This window comes from Aptenodytes patagonicus, chromosome 4, assembly GCF_965638725.1.
Source record: "Aptenodytes patagonicus chromosome 4, bAptPat1.pri.cur, whole genome shotgun sequence".
Taxonomy (NCBI): domain Eukaryota; kingdom Metazoa; phylum Chordata; class Aves; order Sphenisciformes; family Spheniscidae; genus Aptenodytes; species Aptenodytes patagonicus.
In genome coordinates, this window is record NC_134952.1 from 13,132,787 (window position 1) to 13,151,503 (window position 18,717).

Consider the following 18,717-nt stretch of genomic DNA (forward strand, 5'->3'; position numbering starts at 1 on the left):
ATAGTTAGGCCTCCTTACAGTACTGTGGTGGTGATGGATATTTCGTGTCCATGTTTTATTTCTTTTTGTGTCTACACTGATGAGAGAACACTTTAATTTCCAGACAATTAAGCCTTTCTATAAACCCTTCTTTCCTGAAGTATACATCCAATAATTCAACTCCAAATTCTTCTACTTGGAAGTAACTATCATTCATATTGCAAAGTCTGACTTCAGATCTTTCTCTTCAAAATTTTAAAATAGATTTGAATCAAAATCAGTAATATCTCATTACTCAAACTTTATGTACATTTTAACATATGTAAATCAGATAAGCTAAAAACCTAAGGTAAACATTTTAAAGTCACAAGAGTGTACACGTGTATATTTCTAAAGGTATGCAAGATGACACCATAATGCCTGAAGATGGTTACTTTTTCACAGAATCACAGAATGATTGAGGTCCAAGGGTAACTCTGGTGGTCATCATGTCCAACTCCCCCTGCTCAAGCTGGGCCACCTAGCAGGTTGCCCAGGACCATGTCCAGATGTCTTTTGAATATCTCCAAGGATGGAGACTCTACAGCCTTCCTGGGCAACCTCTGCCAGCGCTAGGTCACCCTTACAGTAAAAAAGTTTTTCCTTATGTTCAGATGGAACCTCCAGTGTTTCTACAAAACTGTATTTTTCTAGAGAACTATACAAACATTTAAATTGAACTGTCACATGACAAACTGCTGGTTATCAGCTGCCAGCTGCAAATTCCATAATTTTATATATCCACATACCTCTTCAAGCTCTCCTGAAGAAACAGGATTATCCTCGTACGTGGGGAAATGGCACCCTGCTTTACAACTGCAAAACCTGCTAGTCTCCTCACGTGGCTCCACTATTCTGCAGTTTACTTTAGAGCTCTCCATCGCCCTCCCATCTAGAGATTCTTTCATACTGCATTCTAAACAGGGATCTTGGTTTCCTACTGGCAACATCCCAGCCGACTCTTCTTGGGAATCCAATGATGTTTGTGCACTCTTCTCCATTCCAGACTTTTTTAATCTGGGAAGGAATTTTCCAGATTCAAGCTCTGATTTTCCATAATAATGCCCTTCTTTTTCTGCATCTTCTTCCAGAGGTTTGAGATCTGCTTGTGGATCCTCAAATACATCTACTTGAGAAGGGACAGCAATACCTCCCTCATCTTTTTCTGACTCAAATTCTGACTCACTTCCACCACCTGGAGAAAGTTCAGATGCAGAAATTGGGCGAAAGTGAGTCCTTGGAGAAATCCGTATAGCCCTGTACTGCGTTCGATCAACACCACATATCCTGGGGTGTAAAACCTCACTGTCTGAATCAGAGCACAGAATTGACTTAGGTTTAAAACTAGGGCTGAAAGATGCAATTCCTTCTGGCTCAAACGAACACTCTACATGAAGAACTTGTGAAAATGGATTGTTCAGGTCAAAGGAAGAGAATGAGTATTCAAGCCCTGGTTCTTCAACTTGAAAGTTACCACAAGCTCCCAGTAAGTCTTCATGGAAGATAAAAGAAAAACCCTTATTTAATCCATTATCTCCATTCTTTGATTGCTCATTCTGTTCAAATGATACAAATGGCCTCCATAATTGCCTATGACCAGGGGCAAAGCTATTACCTGGAGTCATAAAAACATCTGTACCAGCTATTGTCACTACATCAGAAGCTGCACATTGTAATAAGCTCCCTTTTGAGTGACTAGGTGGCACCACTGCCCATTCTCCATCACTGTTAAATGTTTTGAGCTCCCCATACACACCACCAAGTATAAATGAGTTTTCTTTATCCTGGTTAACATCCCAAGGTTTTGATGGTGTAGTATAGTCACCACCATCTACTTTTGATAAATCATTTGAGACAAAGGCTCTCTTCTCTAAATTCTCCTTTTGACCTTCCCAAAGATGATATTCTGATCTCTGCACTGCTTTATTGGGCTCCTGGAGGGTTTCAACTTTTGCTTCTGTATCCAAACAGCAGCAATAGTTATTTACATCAGTTGAAAACAATTCATCTTCTATTCCTTCTATTTCTACCATTGCTGCAGAATTTCTGTCTGTCATATTTGTCCAAATATCTTTAATAACCCCTGAGCTGTAGCCATCTCCATGTGGACTGCTTTCACTACACCCTTGTGTAGTTTCATAGTCTTTACTTTCTGCTTTTTGTTCTAGCTGAATACCACAGACAGATTCTAGCTTAGATTTTTTTTTGAAAATCAAAGTGGGCATTTCTCCTAAAGTTCTAGCTTGTTGCTGGCAGGTTTCTTCTGGCAAAAAATCTAGAATTTCTTCATCTACATAACTCGAAGACACTCTAGGAACTACATAATTAATATCTTCTGCATTAAATTGCGTGGATTCTTCATATGGAATATTTAAAGTCTCATTGTCTGAACGTGTTTCTTCTGAGTGTGACCATGGACTACAGGTTCTTGTTGAAAGATTGGAACAGTGTTCATTTTCATCAAAGGCACTATTTTTGGTCCATATTAGCAATCTAGACTGTGTTTTCCCAAGAATATTAGCAGTGCTACTAGAATCTGCATTTTCATTTCCCAAGTTGAGTGTTTCAAAAGAAAATGGTAAAACAGAGTTACTGCATTGCACTTCAAACACTGAAAAACAAGAGTTTATACCAGACCCTTCATTAATATCTGAAAAGAGCTCTTGATTGCCAGCAAGCATGTGTGAATTAAGCATTGTGCTGTCTAAGATGGGGGAGAATCTGATCGGAGAATCTCCTCCAAAACTTTCCCCATCTGCATCACCAGAACTAGAAGATGAACAGCACTCCCAAAATTGAGCTAAATTACTAAGGTCTTGCAAGAACCACCCTTCAGCACCAACAGAGCTGGTCGAATCTGTCCATATTGCACTTTCCCCTTGCAACTCCATTCCATCTAACACTATGCAACATTCTGCCTCAAAATCAGTTTTTTCTTTACTCTTTTGTCGAATCATATTTAAAATCCGACTCTCCCCTTGCATCGTATCTGAGGCACCAGGATCCAACATGGATTGATCAATATCCACTTCATAGAAGTGTGTTAGTTCTGACAGATGAACATCATCTAAATATTTGTCGTCCTCTGGTTGAGAACATATTGAGGTCCCAGCGAGGTCAATATCCTCATTTAGAACTGCAGGCATTTCTACAAAGTGACCATCGATGAAAGTACCTGCTGCGAGGTATGTTTTATGAATATTATTGTTGCTAATACAAAGACCGTGCACTGATTCAGACAACTCTTCTACAGCCTCTGATGTTACGCCACATACATCTTCTCTGTTGCGGTATGTAGTCTCCAGCTTGCTTTTTCTGCTAAGAGGAACAAAGTACTCTGTAATCGGCTCAGTATACCACAAGGGTTCTTCTTTATATTCCTTTTCATTTCTGCTGTCTAAATACAAATCTTTTCCATCGCTACCGCCAGCTTCTTTTCTTCCAATTTCTTTTAATGGCCTTTTACCTCTTTTGCACAGCTGTTTGATGGACCCGCTGCTACTGCTGCTACTGCTTCCGCTGTGGACTTTTCTATCAGCCTTTTCACCAGATTTCACTGAAAGCCTGCTTTGCCCATTACGCCCTTTTTTATTTCGAACCTCTCTTGTTTTGTGTCTTACTTTAATACATTTCATTGATGCCTTGTATTCACCTTGATTACCACTAGAACTTGAGCCAGCCTCACTGGATCCAGATGACCAGGAGCGAGGACGCATCTTTCCCTCAGACTTATGTCGGACTTGCTTTTTGTACAAAACAGGCTTCTCTTCAACAGTGTTGTTACTAAACTTGTTTTCTTTCTCATTTTTACTTTTCTTCTGCTGGGTTCTTTCCTGTACAGTGGCAGATACTTTATTACTTCTGTCTTTAGTTACTTCACTTTCACTATTGCAGTCCTTTGGAGAAGATGTATCCGTGCTAGTTGGTGGAGCAGTGGATGAAGATGAGGAGCTAGAGTAAGAGCATACTTTGGATTTATTCCATACAGTCATAATTTCCTGCAGGCAAACTGGCTTTTCAGAAAGAGGAGGAAATGCTTCATAGTACCTGAAAACAAAACAAAAAGGTGGCATTCAGATCATAGAACTTCAGACAGGCATTAAGATTAGAAAGTATTACTAAAAACACATCAAAACACTACCAATCTAATTGGAAAAAAATCTAGTTGTTCTACATATGCACATGCCACTCATTGCACTGTTTATCTGAATGATAACAAAGGGGCGATTAAGATAAGCTTTAAAAGTGCTTGTATTAATGTATGTTTAAAAATATACTGCCAAGTAAAACAATCCCATTTTTAGGGAGTACTAAACTTCACTGTAGACAGAAATTGTGGATGCTTAAAACAGTGAAGGCCTGACTCCAGATTTATTAGATAATGTAGCAATTTACTACAGTTGTCTTAAACATGTTTGATTTAGAGTATAAATGCGGAAGTCCTGAATTTCAGTCAGTTCAGTCCTGAATTTCAGTTTTTTAAATTCTCCTTTCTGAAACGAGACACTATCTGTAAAGTTCTACATAGTTTGACCATCCAGTTATTAAGAAAAAGGTATTGCAAAAAAGGATTAGTTCTTGAGTAGTTTAAGATGCTTAACAGCTTTGTGCAACAGGGACAAAACTAAAATACGTTTTTCTGCAATGTTTAAAGTAGTATGTGTTTGACAGTAAAGAGGTTTATACCAAAGCGCATGTATTTCAATGAAAAACTATTAGAAAACATTCAGAAGTCAGTTAAGTTAAATGTACATTAGCACAATCAGTTCCCTGAAGAAGTAGCATCCATTTAGCAACACCTCTACTAGACTGTTGCTACCAATGGTTATTATTAAGAGATACAGAATCAGTCGTATCTCCAAGAGAAGTCAATGATAAAACTCCTGGGTACTTCAGTAACACTGGACTCAGGTACTTGGTAACTAGCAGACCACTTTGGTTATAAAGACTTTAAAGGTTATAAAAGAGTTTCAGTTTACCATTTCTGCAACAGAAGACAGAGTTCTGGACAAGACAGGACAAGGGGTAACGGTTTTAAACTAAAAGAGGGTGTATTTACACTAGATATAAGGAAGAAATTTTTTACGCTGAGGGTGGTGAAACACTGGCACAGGTTGCCCAGAGAGGTGGTGGATGCCCCATCCCTGGAAACATTCAAGGTCAGGTTGGACGGGGCTCTGAGCAACCTGATCTAGTTGAAGATGTCCCTGCCCACGGCAGGGGGGTTGGACGAGATGACCTTTAGAGGTCCCTTCCAACCCAAACTATTCTATGATTGTATGAACCCAGGAAGCTGATTCTCTCCCTGCAAGTCTAACATGTCAATTAATACTGTTTTAAAGGCTTTTAATTTGTCTAGTTGACTTGGTCTTAAGGAAACTAAAATACAGTATGGTTTGAGTTCTGCATTTAGTCAAAAGAAAGCAGCCAGGACTTTGCCAGAAATTAAACTAGCCCATGGTACACCAAATGCTCGTATTTAAATACATAAGATTAACAAAAGAAGATGGCAGGAAAAAAATTTATTTCTTAATATCCACAAAACTTCAGATTCCCCACTAAGTTAACTTCACGGTGTTAAAATATGGGAGTAAAAGGAGAAAAGAGAAAAGCATCTCAGATAATAATAATAAAAAATGCATACATTTCTACTTGATCCTTTGCAGTGGGAGATAAATCAGTCTCAGGAGACAAAGAGCCTTCTAACTTTTTGTGAATCTTCTCCTCTGTTTTGGAAGAAAATTCCAAATGCTTAATAGAAAAATTAAAAATGCCAGTGTATTTTATAACAGTATTTAACAAAAAGCATCAGGACGTATACCTGTAATAGTAGTAAATTTCCATAAAACACTGTAAATAACAGAACAATTTATAGACTGGTTATTATACATAAAGAAATTACAAGTTACCACCCAAGATTCAAGTTTTTCACAGTTGTCTTGTTAAGCCCTGCAATTTTCACCAAACATGACTGGCTAGCAGCTGCATGCAACTTCATGGTTAGCAATGCCCCCACTAGGAGACTTCCTACTGGATTTTTAGTTATTTCATATCCGAATCCTTATCTCCTTGCATTGCTACATATAAAAAAAGATTTTTTTTAAAAAATCAACTATTTAACTGAATATTTTTATGAATGGTTGCATCTAACTTCTCATGTATTTCACTAAAACAAAGTACCCCTGCAGTAGTTGCTGTGCTTTGGGTGGATGTAAAGGCAAATTTCCTGTGTGAGAGGTGACTCTAAAGATTTCTGATTCTTTATATTAAAATCTGTAAAATACCAAAAAAATGCTGTGAGATACACTGATTTTACTTTTTTTCCAAAATAAGTGGTCAACATCATCTTGGCTCAGTAAGAAAGCGTCACAGCATAGCACTATGAAATACTAAGAGCTGACTAGTAATCACTGTTTAAAAACAGAAAAGGGGAATGGAAACGGCTAAAATCATGCTTTAAACAGGTAAATATTTATCCCTTATCTATTGCTATTTATACTACATGATAAGCATATTAATTTTACTCTAAGTGTCAAAGGCTGCTGCTATGTGCCTGAAGAAACATTTATGTGCCATGAACTTTCACTGGAGACACCACAATTTTATATTATGCTCCCTGCCCTAAGCCTGACAACATAAAGTCCCCATTATCATTTCCCTAAAGCCCGGAAATTTTAAGCACACCTCTCTGTGATGGCTACTTGGATGCTTTTCAGAGGAATAGCTAGTATATAACAATTTTGAGGCCAATCTACTCTTTGCAAGTATCAGTACATAAAACGAACAGAATCAAGCCTACTTTATTTTGATTTATTTTGGTGGGGAGGGGGGATGCCGAATATGGAATATTTACTAAAAAAGCAGGCATAGCTGGATTTGAACAGTTACAGCTTTTCATGAATTTGTGAATGGCTATTTCCTAGGTAAACAAAGCATACTAGTACAGAATTGCTTAAACTATTTGAATGAAATTATTCAAATGTATTTTAAAATTGCATGGCCTGTATTAAAAGCTACTGAATTAACAGCCTGCTCCCCCCTCCCGTGTCTCAGAATGTTACAAAGTTGATAAATACAATATATGGCCTCAGAAGTTTAAAGATTTATTCCTCACCTTGCTTACTCTGAAGGTCTTTCAGTCTGGAGCAAAGCTCCTCCACTAACGTTTCAATCCCAGAGCTCTGCACAACAACAAAACCACAGGAGGAAAAAAAGAAAGAAAGAAAAAAAAAGAAAAAAGAAAACATAACTTACTAAAAAGAATATTCATTGTATAGGAAGACATCAATACAGTAAACATATCTTAGCAGACATATTTTTCTTTTTGCATGGTAACTACGCATTAAAAAGCAACAAAAATTACTACTAGGTATAAATCCATTCCTATAAATACATTAATTAGAGGTCAAAATGATTCCAGGAAACACATAGATACATTCACACAGAGGTTTCAAACTACAAGTCACGCTGTTGCATTACTGTATATCCAAGGTTTTGCAAACTCTGCACTGTCACATTTATGGCACTATATCACTTAGGATTTAGCTGAGAGTCTCAGGATAAAAGTTCAAGAATCAACTGATCACTAAGATGCGTTCTAAAAAGCTATGCCTGACACTTTTGGTTGCACAATTTATACCTGTGAGAAAGGGACTGTTAAAAGGATACAGAAAATCAGGAGTGAAGGTGAAAAGGAGAACAGTATGAAGACATATACGTATAGATGGCAGTGAGGGAGAAGAAATGCTTCCACAGTATCTTCATGCAAAACTTAACCCATAGTTTTGCCAGTTTACAATGCCTAGGTTTTTTTCTTTGTAAACATTGTGTTGTTTCCTCAGGAGAGCAGAGGGAAAAATAAACATCTTATTCATCTTCCCTGTAAGCCTCTATTTTCCTCCTTTATTCCTCCACATAAACCTTCCATACACTCAAGCTCCCTTTTAAATCCCATCTCAGTGTTATTCTCACATGCTTCTGCTTTTACTATCTGCCTAGACTTGCAAGCAGTTCTAGATAAAGCAACAGCACCGGAACAGCAAAATACTGAAAAATAAACACACACACAAAACAGTACAATATACTACCAACTGGCCCACAGGAGAAAACCCTGTGCTATTCTAATGGAATAACAGTTGAATTCCAGTCAGCGAAATACTAAATACCAAACTACAGACTGAAATGACCATTCCTGTTGGAAGGAAAACTAGGTGAGGTGGGTACCATGTAGATATTCGTGTTCTTTGTATTTCGATGCTCAGGGATCATGCTTGGAGATTACACTTTGCACTTTCCATAACTGCAAACAGAAGGCTGGAATCCCAGCTAAAGGCAGCAATCCCAAACAAGTGAGGAGGATGCAAGAATTCCCCTGCACATTACCATGCAGCTGGGAAGGGTAATGAGGCAGAACTGTGCAGCTTCTTGTATCCTATGCACAGTCTCCTCAATAACAACTCCAGCGTCTTGTCCCCATCATACTTGGAGATTCTGAGACGTATACAAACCTCCTCCAAAATTATCTCATCTTCTGAATTTGACATGATCTTGTGTGCATATAGTCATGGAATATGCATTCTCTCCAAAGGTAACGCAGATCAAATATCAAGTTACAGAAAAGCAGAAAGAAGAGTTTGATTTGCTGTGTCACCATGGTGCTATAAAGATTTCATTTTTCCAAAATCTAAGAGTTTCTCCTCTCTCCTGATTACAGACTAGAAATGGCTGAGAAATGTGAATATATGTTGCTAAATCACAAGAAAATATTACACAACAGGGAATACTAATTTATACAGTGAAACTAGCTTGTTTATTTCTGTCAGAAACACACACTTGAAAAATCATATACTGAAGCAATGACTTTTATGCTAACTTCTAAATTTTAATTATTTGCAGTCAAGTGAGAAAGCAATTTTCTATTCCTAACTGCATTGCTGCACTGAAGTGCTAAATATAAACCTTTATGCCACATACTTAACTGAGGATGACTTAGCAATATTAAACTTTAGAAGGCATTTTCTATATCAGTATATTTACCAACATAAATTAAATTGTTTAGAAAGAACCAAGCAGCACAGTATTATGGACAAACCTATGTAGTTGTAATAATCGTCACTTTATGCCTATACGATTCCTGACTCCCCCTCCTCCCCCCAAAAGGGCAACAGAGGAGGAGCTGGCCTTGTTTTTGCTTAGCTCTCCGAACTGTCTGATCAAACGGACACCTGTAGCAAATACTCAAAATTTAAGGAATATAGATTCACTTCCTTAATTATAACATCATGTCCAAAGAAATCCCCCAAACCGGCAACAATATGCTCACCATTACACCGAAGAAGTGAAAACTTTTGGAATCAAACGCTTCATTTCCTCCTGTACCATGAAACTAATACTTGAGTCAGCTGACACGCTGCATGCTGTCCTGCATAGCACGCTGATGCAGCTAGCGCTAGCTTTAAGAAAAAAAAAAGGGGGGGGGGGGGGCACTGTGCAGGATGCCAAGTCTCTAGAGACCACTTGCTCAACCTCTTACTGCAGTATATAAAAACAAGCTGCAGACTTAATGTAATGAATGCCTCAGCAATTATTTCGTATATGACAGTGTTGTTCTCTGAATACACGATTTAGTTACTGTATTTTTTCATTGTTTAAGTTAATGCATTGTAGTTGCAGCAACCCCACTGCCAGACAGTAAGATATTCCAGGCACTGGCTTGGTTCAATAGGACACATCAGTTAACGAAATTAGGTGATCTGCCTGAACTGCTTTGCTTATGTTCAAATTTAAAGACAGTCCCCAAATAGTACAAATACTGGAGCACCTTAAAAACATTTTTCAACATGGAAGTGCCTAATTATGATTGCTTTTGTGATTCCAACACAAAAGGCTTAAATCTCATTGTTATCTGTAAGATTATTTAAACTACTGACCCAGATTTCTACTAACCCTTTCTCTCATTCAAACTACAAAGGGCAGCACATCATTTTTTTAATTCATATTTTTCATTTTACATAACAAAACTTCTTCCACAACAAAAACACATTTTATTCTGTTCTACTGTTTCCAACACATTTCTATTTTCTTCCCCTGCCTTAACTTAAATCCAGTTCCATCAAAAGTCATTCTTTTTGGCTTTTCATCAGCTGGCTGAAGCAAGGGAAGGATTACATAAAGGATAGGTGTTATGTTACTGGCATAGAAGTGACCGTGCTAACAGATAAATTAAGCTTCTGAACTCAGCCAGCATGAACAAGAACAGTCAATCTGACTGCTGGAGTTACAGGACTCTAATAGCCAGTGTCTTGCTTACTGACCAACATGACTCTCTTCAGAGCCAAATTAATGTAGTTCTGCATAATGTGGAATGAGAGCAATTAAAAATGAAACAGCAAAGCTCACACACATTTTTATATATATAAAAATATATATATAAAAAATGTTGGGGGGGGTTCATATGTGTATATATATGCGCGTGTGTGTAGTGTCAAATCTTGAATCAAAGATCTTTTTAACATGCTCTACTTTGGAAGTAGAGCAGTCAGAAATGACAAGTAGTAACTCATTAGCTTAAAGCAACCCAATTGCTTTTGTACATACATTCACACCTCTGCATAGCTGCAGAAAATGTTCCCGGAAGATATCAAATCTATACATTTAGTTACTTCTGAAATATTTTTATAAATTTAAAATAATCAGTTTAGTTAATTGTGAACCATGTACAATACTAGGTACACCAAATTCAGATCTACTAAAAACTGTTGCCTATGTTAACAGTGGGCACTGGCTTCTATGTTCTGAGAGTTTTTAGTAAGAAGCTGTGAAACATTAGCTCCTCTCAAACACTTGACCAATCACTTTAATTCTTGTTGACATCCATCTCTGCTAGCAGGTTACTTCTGAATGTTGCAAACAAGCACTGCGCAGTCACCACCCAGGAGATTTAAGTTTTTCCTGAATTGGATCACAAATGTTCATGCACCACTACTATTTCACATAGTTATTCTAGGGAACTGAGGATAGCATTGGTCAGCAAATTTTTTTGTTTTCACTGACCTTTCACCCCTTCCTGTCACCCAGTAATGATGTCTAGTTATGGCTCTCGTACTTCCATCCAAAAAAATGCCATGCAAATGTATACTTTGTTCTACAGATCTGCACATATGCAATAGCCAAAAATTCTGGACAAAAAAAGGAGAACAAAGTTGTGATAGCCAGTATTTAGAATGAGCTTTCCACATCTGACATACCATAAATATATACACAGAAACTAAAAAATTCCATCAGATTATACAACTCAAAGGGAAGGGTTGGTTTTTGGGGGTTTTGTTTTGTGAGTGTTTCTTTTTTTTGCTTCTAGCCTAAGGTAAGTTAATAGCTTTCCTCCAGGAGGTTTGAACTGTGTACTGTGAATATTTCCTAAACATGGCTTGTTACTTCAGGCCTGTAAGGTCACGAGGAAAGTTCCTTGTTCCTCTTAGAGCTTTTTGAAAAGACAAAAGCATTACACTTCATTTTACTTTAACAACTAAAATATTCACTCATTTGCTTTTAGGTTTTTGAGAGCTTTCTAGCTTATACTTTTAAAACAAATCCTCATTTCACTTTCCCAGATGCACAGAATTGTTTAGGTTGGAAAGAACCTCTGGAGATCATCTAGTCCAAACCCCTGCCGAAGCAGGATCAGCTAGAGCAGAATACAGATGCTCCTTTCACAGATACAAGTTCAAACAATCAAGAAATTAAAGTAAATCAACATATTCATAGTTTCAAATCATTCTTTTAACAGGTCATAGGACTCCCCAGCCAGAGATGAAACTCTGACTGATTTCTTGGCATGTAGCCTGTCACCAAGAGCAGGATTAGGAAGCTGTTCTATATGAATCAGCTGTTAAGCCATGTGAACTGAATAAGGCACAAAATATGATTCACTGCAACCACACATCTATTTCTATATTTTGTAGGATGATGAGAGCTAGATAAAAGTCTAGGTTTTCATTTTCTAACATTCTGATACAGTATAATTCATCTGGTTACAAGTACTCTCAAAAGAGGTGCTCAAGAGATAGAAAGAACAAAAAAAGGGCTAAAAAAAAATCCCTAACCCCAAGATCATCACTAAATAAATAAATGAATGAATAAATAAATAAATCCACCAAAACAGCAGCCTCCCTGGGGTGTTCATTCCAGGTAGAGTTCAAAGGAATAAAACAAGGTTCTAGTCTGCATTATGGGATTTTCCTCCAGTATAGTAAGGCGGATGACACTAAGAAACATTTAGAGTGTATTTGTACAACATCTTTTTGACTCTTCAGTAGAGTTATGTTAATTATGTTATGGGAACATAATTAAATCTTTATCTTTTCACTTGAATACATAATGATTTACAACAAAGACATTGGACCAGTCAGAAAAACAAATTATATTTATTAACTTCTCTTTTGGGGCTCATGAATACTTGATCCAAGTCATCTTCAATAGATGTGTGACCTTAGAATATCAATTCCCAAGCAGACAAACCGACTTAATATCACAAAAATCCAATCTCAAGCAATACAAGAGCAACAGCTCTTCAACAAGCAGATAAAAATACTTTCCTGCAACTCTCTCAGTCCTGTCTTCTGTACTAAAACAGCGTTAGGAAATGTAAATCACATACCTAGGATCAGACTCAGATTTCAGAGCTGTAATTCACTACTTCACACCACACATTCCGAGAAAGAGAAATAATAGCATTATTTACTAATGCTAGATAAAAGAGGTCAACTACCAGCTCAAACTAACTTAAAATGAACACACTATCCCTAAATGTAGGTTACTAGAGCAGTTAATCTGACTTCTGTTATTTAAAACGTAATTCTTGTAGCTCCCTCCTGTAGCAGGCTACACTGAGATAAAAGTTATCCCCCCAAGAACAGATAATGCCTCTCTAGAAACTATTCTTCTTGATTATTATTCATCACTTATAAACAAACATGCTGACTTCAAAGCCACGAAAGACTTACTATCCTTGTAAGCAGTGCTGCGGTGAGATTTCACTTAATCACAGTACTTCAGCTTGCAGATGCTGAAATGTTCTTATCTATATTATCAATGAAACGGGAGAAACTTTTTAAAGTGTGTTCCCACCAATTATGCAAAAGTTATTTTCTGCATCAAGTGAAATGCAGAAAGGACACTTGAAATTTCCTCAGTAGGTACTCTGCCATATTCCCTGTATTTCCCCTGTACTCGGCACTGGTGAGGCCGCACCTCGAATACTGTGTTCAGTTTTGGGCCCCTCACTACAAGAAGGACGTCGAGGTGCTGGAGCGTGTCCAGAGAAGGGCAACGAGGCTGGTGAGGGGTCTGGAGAACAAGTCTGATGAGGAGCGGCTGAGGGAACTGGGGTTGTTTAGCCTGGAGAAAAGGAGGCTGAGGGGAGACCTCATCGCTCTCTACAACTACCTGAAAGGAGGTTGTAGCGAGGTGGGGGTCGGTCTCTTCTCCCAAGTAACAAGCGATAGGACGAGAGGAAATGGCCTCAAGTTGCACCAGGGGAGGTTTAGGTTGGACGTGAGGAAAAATGTCTTTACTGAAAGAGTGGTGAAACATTGGAACAGGCTGCCCGAGGAAGTGGTGGAGTCCCCATCCCTGGAAATATTTAGAAGACGTGTAGATGAGGCGCTTAGGGACATGGTTTAGTGGGCATGGTGGTGTTGGGTTGATGGTTGGACTCGATGATCTTAGAGGTCTCTTCCAACCTTAATGATTCCATGATTCTATATTCATTGAAGTCTGCTTGTGCGTATGACAAGAATTCATAATGGGCTCCAATTAAAATTTTTGGTGAAAATGATTATTCTAAATTAAGGGAAATTATAATCTAATAACATTGTTCTGTGATGATACACAAGGCATTATTCAGGAAAGCTCTGTAACCGACTTCTCTGGCATATTCATGGCCATGGTTGTGTATCTGAAAGATAGTGCCGCCTTCTCTGTCCAAGACGTGCACATGCAAACAGTCTTCTCTGACCTATCAGAGAAGCTGCTGGCGAGAGAATTGCCTTGCCCCATTTTGCTCCCATTATCACTGGGAGTACACACAAGGTAAAATAACTTTCAATCATACCAAACACCTACTTTCAGCCTCCAAGACAAAATGATCTATACTATGGGAGATACTTAAATACAAGAAATACAAGATAAGCATTAATTTACTTTTACTGGCTTGATGTAAACTGAGAAACGAATGCCCAAAAAAAGTGATGAAGCAACTTCTGTGTAGACTAAGCTCCCACAAAGAACTTCTCCAGTTCGATATATACTTTTTCTATATAGAGAAAAATCATACAAAATTTGGAATAATTAAAACTTTTGTCAACTTCTATTAAAGTTAATATTATACACAGGGTAGCAGCTTCAGTAACCTGACAAATCAGGTATGTGGTATTATGAATATCTATTTAAATGCCAAAGTCATAAGGAAAAAGGAATTGATTTACTGTAATTATTTTAGTCTGACGGTTACCTTGGCAAAGCAAATTCACTTCAATTTCTATATGGTATCTGAAGTTATAAAACACAGGCTAATATAGTTTGCCAAATTCAGTACCACATAGCTTACTTATTATACAAATGGAGAAAGGAAAACTTTTGAAGCCAATGGATTTGATAATAGAGAGCCAATACAAATTCTCTTAAACCAATACAAATTAAATTATCATAGAAAAACAATGACTGGTTGGAAATGATAAAACCCTATGGTGCCTTCTCACAGAAGCAGCTGAGTGACATCAGTCCTAATTCGATTTTATTTTTCAAAACATACATCTTGTCTAAAATTCTTCTTAGCTCCTTAAAAATTTTAAAATCCTTTCCTAAATAATGCTGTGTGTTTTAGGAACAGCTAGTATATCCCTTTCCAGAAGGCCAACTGGATACAACCCAGAAGAAAGATAATATTCACTGGTTTTGTGAAGTGTTTTGGCATTTCCTGGAAAAAAATTCTGAACAATCATCCTCAGACGCACAGAAATGCTTACTACTGAGCTAGTCAGGATATATGCTTTAAAGAAGCATTACAGTTGTTTTGGAACCTTAACTTCATTTTTTGCTTTAATAAACTCAGACTTTTCAACAGCAACTTCAGCATTTCATCGTTCTGATTTGTTAAGATGGCTTTTACACAACTTGCTTCATTCTTGTGCTGTCCTTTATCTTTACATTAACAGTGTTCATCCTAGCACTTTGTTACCCTCCTTACGGGGCTTTTTGACTAACGTTTTTCACTTATTTTTAAAAAAGTCAAAAGAAGATTGGGCGCTTTCTTTACACATCTCTTGTTCGTGTCACTTCTAGTTATACAAAGATGCGTAAGTTAAATCACTTAATAAACCATCTAATGTTTACTAGCTGATTCCCTGGTACCTCAGCATAGTGGTCAGTGTATTACCTAATTAATATTGGCTTACATAAGAGAAGCAGAGAAGAGCAGAAATCAATCAGTGATTAAAATGAATTTTAAATAATCTAGTTAATCTGGCATCCTACATAAGAAGAAAAGAAATATAGTCCCTGCGCTATGGGCTCCACAAGCCCTTTTGCCTCAGTTCTCGCACATCACTATTGCCAAGTGCAAGACAGATTATGCAATAGTGCCTTGGTCTAACTGGCACCCAGATACCATAATCTTTGGAGACTACAATAGTTGGCCAGAGTAACCCATCAATAAAAATATGCTCAGATGTGGAATCATAACCAATTGATTAATTTGGCCTGATTAGGAGCTTATTTCTTCAAATAAATTTTATGTGCAGAACTGTAGTAACTGCATGGAAAGTTTGACAGTTCTGCACTTAGATCAAGAAAGATGACAAATGCTAAGAAATTTTCAACAGAATCTTATTTTAGACACATCTCAAATTTGTGCTGAAAGCAAGGTACATTTGAGAATAAAAGATTACCATTTCAAGTTTCTAACAATACTGTTCACTAGAGCCACACTTGTTCCTGTACTCCCATATGATAATACAGATATGAGAAGGGTCATATTCCCCCCTCATAATTCAAAGCAAGCGAAGCCAGTGCTCCAAACAGCTTGCCCACACCTGACTGCATTTCAAAGAAATTAGTGTTACGAAGTTTCACTAATTATGTTTCAGTGTTACCTCCAAGCAGTAACCTCTTAGAACAGTGGGATGGAAGGCACTGTTTGCTTTTGTCAAATATATTTGAGCAACGCTCTTTCAAAATCCATTATGGAATCTACCAACCAAGATATTCTTACTTTAACATGATGTACACTGTTTCATGTGGCAGTTAGCGGATTTTGAGAGCCTGGTTAGTTCAGAAATGGACCACATTGCCTGAACCCCATTAGGACATGCCTTGAGAGCATTAGTCACTAGCAATGTCTCAGCATGTGCTGTGGACCAGCTTACGTGAAGTGGCCACCTATAGTCAGAGAAGGAAAGAGTCCGGGAGATCTGGTTTCATCAGCAGAAAGATACATATGAAGTAGTCTCCTCTCCTCATTCTTAAAATGTCCTCATACAGTTCAGCGGAATAAAGATACACCGATTGCTTTAACTGAAACTCTAGCACCATCTTGGGGTGGAATTTCACATGTAATACTACAAGTGTTCGGTGAATGAACTATATTATATAGGAACTGCAATAACACAGCTGAAAACCTCCTTACTCTATTGAGCAATGCAACCTTTAGCAGAAAACTAGTCAGTTAAAAGGTAATTAAGCTTGGATTTATGACCGATGGACAGGCATCGTGAGTTTTTTCAGTATTATTAGTAGGAAATATACCTACTGGAAAGTCTTACATGTATCAGTCTCAACAAGTAACCTCTAATTCCAGTCTTGCGCAGACAGTATCCATCTTGCAGAAATACAACACAGGTGAATTTCTAAACTCTTACTTTTTTTAACTAAACTGAGTCTCAAAGATACTGCTTTCTGTCTTGTTACTGACAAGTTTCATTATTAAAATCCAAAATAGTTTACAGACTCAGAATTAGGAGGCTTTTAAAAAAAAAAAAAAAAAAAGCAAGCATCTCAGAAACTATACACATCAACAAACTGACCTTCTTAGTTTTAGGTGTACCAGACAGGAATTAAAACAACAACAAAACCACTAACCAAAAAAAGTCATTTAATGCCGACAGAAACAGCTGTTTTTACTTAAAATTTGAGGCAGTAATTTCAGGATAAAATTTCTTATTTTCTGCAAAGGACTTTTACATAAATACTTCCCAGTCCTAAACAGTTGGGGTTTTTTACACAACATTTCATTAGAATGGATACCTTTGCTAGTTAATTGTAAACCAACATTTTAAAATTTCTTCTACAATTCAGAAGAATAAAAATTAAGATAAAGTCTCTATTCAAGGTCAATATTAACAAGCTTTTTAAAATTTGAACAATTCTTCAGCACATCTTTGAACGGCTATTTATACTCCATTCAAGTGTTTGGAAAAAATAAACTTTAAAACTGCAGTAAGAATAGCAATTGATTACTACATTAAAGTACTTGTCTTAAAAGTTCTCACCATCACTCTGTCTTCATTTTCTGGCAAGTTGCAACGTACTTACATTTTCTCTGCTTCTGACTGCATCAAGAGCATCTGCAGCTAAAGATTCATACGAATATAGACAACTTGAGACACCAAAATGCTTGTCACACAAAAAATACTGTCCTCAGAACATACATACATTAACAATTTGCATTTTTACATATACCAGATAGTATCTGTCAAAATCAGGCCTCCTCTCACAAAAGAACTTAGTCCACAACATGCTTTGCCGCTGCAAGACACAGTGATGCAGAGCAGTCAAAAGACTGCAGCTTCCCTGACCTGTCATACTCCATAACTTAGGAAATGTTTTAGAAATAAACACCAAACCGTAGGCTTTTTGAAGTCAAATGTTTGTTTTCTGCACCATAAAATTATAACTAAGTCTTGGATTTCTGTCTCAGACTAGTGTTTTACAGCATTACTCTTTTTAATAAGAGACAAAAAACTGAATTCAAACAAAACTAAGCTGCCAAATAAAGTACTCCCTAAGAATGAATACTATGTGAATGAAAATCCGCAAGAGACAACATTTCAAAATATTTATTTCAACCATTAAATGAAAGATTGACAAAACAGTGTTTACTGTTATCAAGTCAATTTTCATCTAATCTATTTTATGACTTCCTCTCCCCATCAAGCATCTTTCTGAAGTGATCACCCAATTTTAGGGCCTTTGATTACTGGTAGTGGGGAGGACGCAGACTATCTGCAATTTCTCAACATGTTACTGGTTTAAGTAATTAAATATAAACATCAAAATGATGGTACCTGGATCTCTGTCATTTCCTACGAGGGTTAGAAAAGTTATTATTAACCCTCAATACCCTTTCATCCTCTGCACATTTTTCCCCCTAAAATAGATCAGGCTGCAGAACCCTAAAATCTTCATTTAATTGTCTCCCTATTTGTTTTTTTTTTTTCTTTGTGTGTGTGTACACATACATGTGTGTATATATACTCTTTCTACAGACACACACAGGGTAAACATTCTAACCATTTCACTTAAATACAATTTTATTTAAATATACTTAAGTTTAAATACACTAAGACTTCTTTCGATTACTCCCAGTAATGGAGCTACCTCAACCTTGCTTGCTTTGCTCCAATGCTAAGGTTGAAAGAAGAGGTT

The 18,717-nt window shown here is 37.2% G+C and overlaps 1 protein-coding gene across 3 annotated transcripts in view; it reads right to left on the reverse strand.

Moving 5' to 3' along the window:
• KIAA0232 (KIAA0232 ortholog) overlaps positions 1-18,717 on the reverse strand; it is a 74,708-nt gene that overhangs the window by 15,834 nt on the left and 40,157 nt on the right. For 2 of the 3 annotated variants that reach the window (XM_076335899.1, XM_076335898.1), the window contains exons 4-6: positions 7,133-7,199; positions 5,663-5,744; positions 768-4,065 (exon numbers count right to left, since the gene is read on the reverse strand). In XM_076335899.1, the coding sequence (XP_076192014.1) occupies positions 768-4,065; positions 5,663-5,744; positions 7,133-7,199 (3,447 nt within the window). Of the gene's footprint in view, positions 1-767; positions 4,066-5,662; positions 5,745-7,132; positions 7,200-9,340; positions 9,440-18,717 lie in introns of those variants that run through there. The other variant, XM_076335900.1, reaches the window with a different exon arrangement.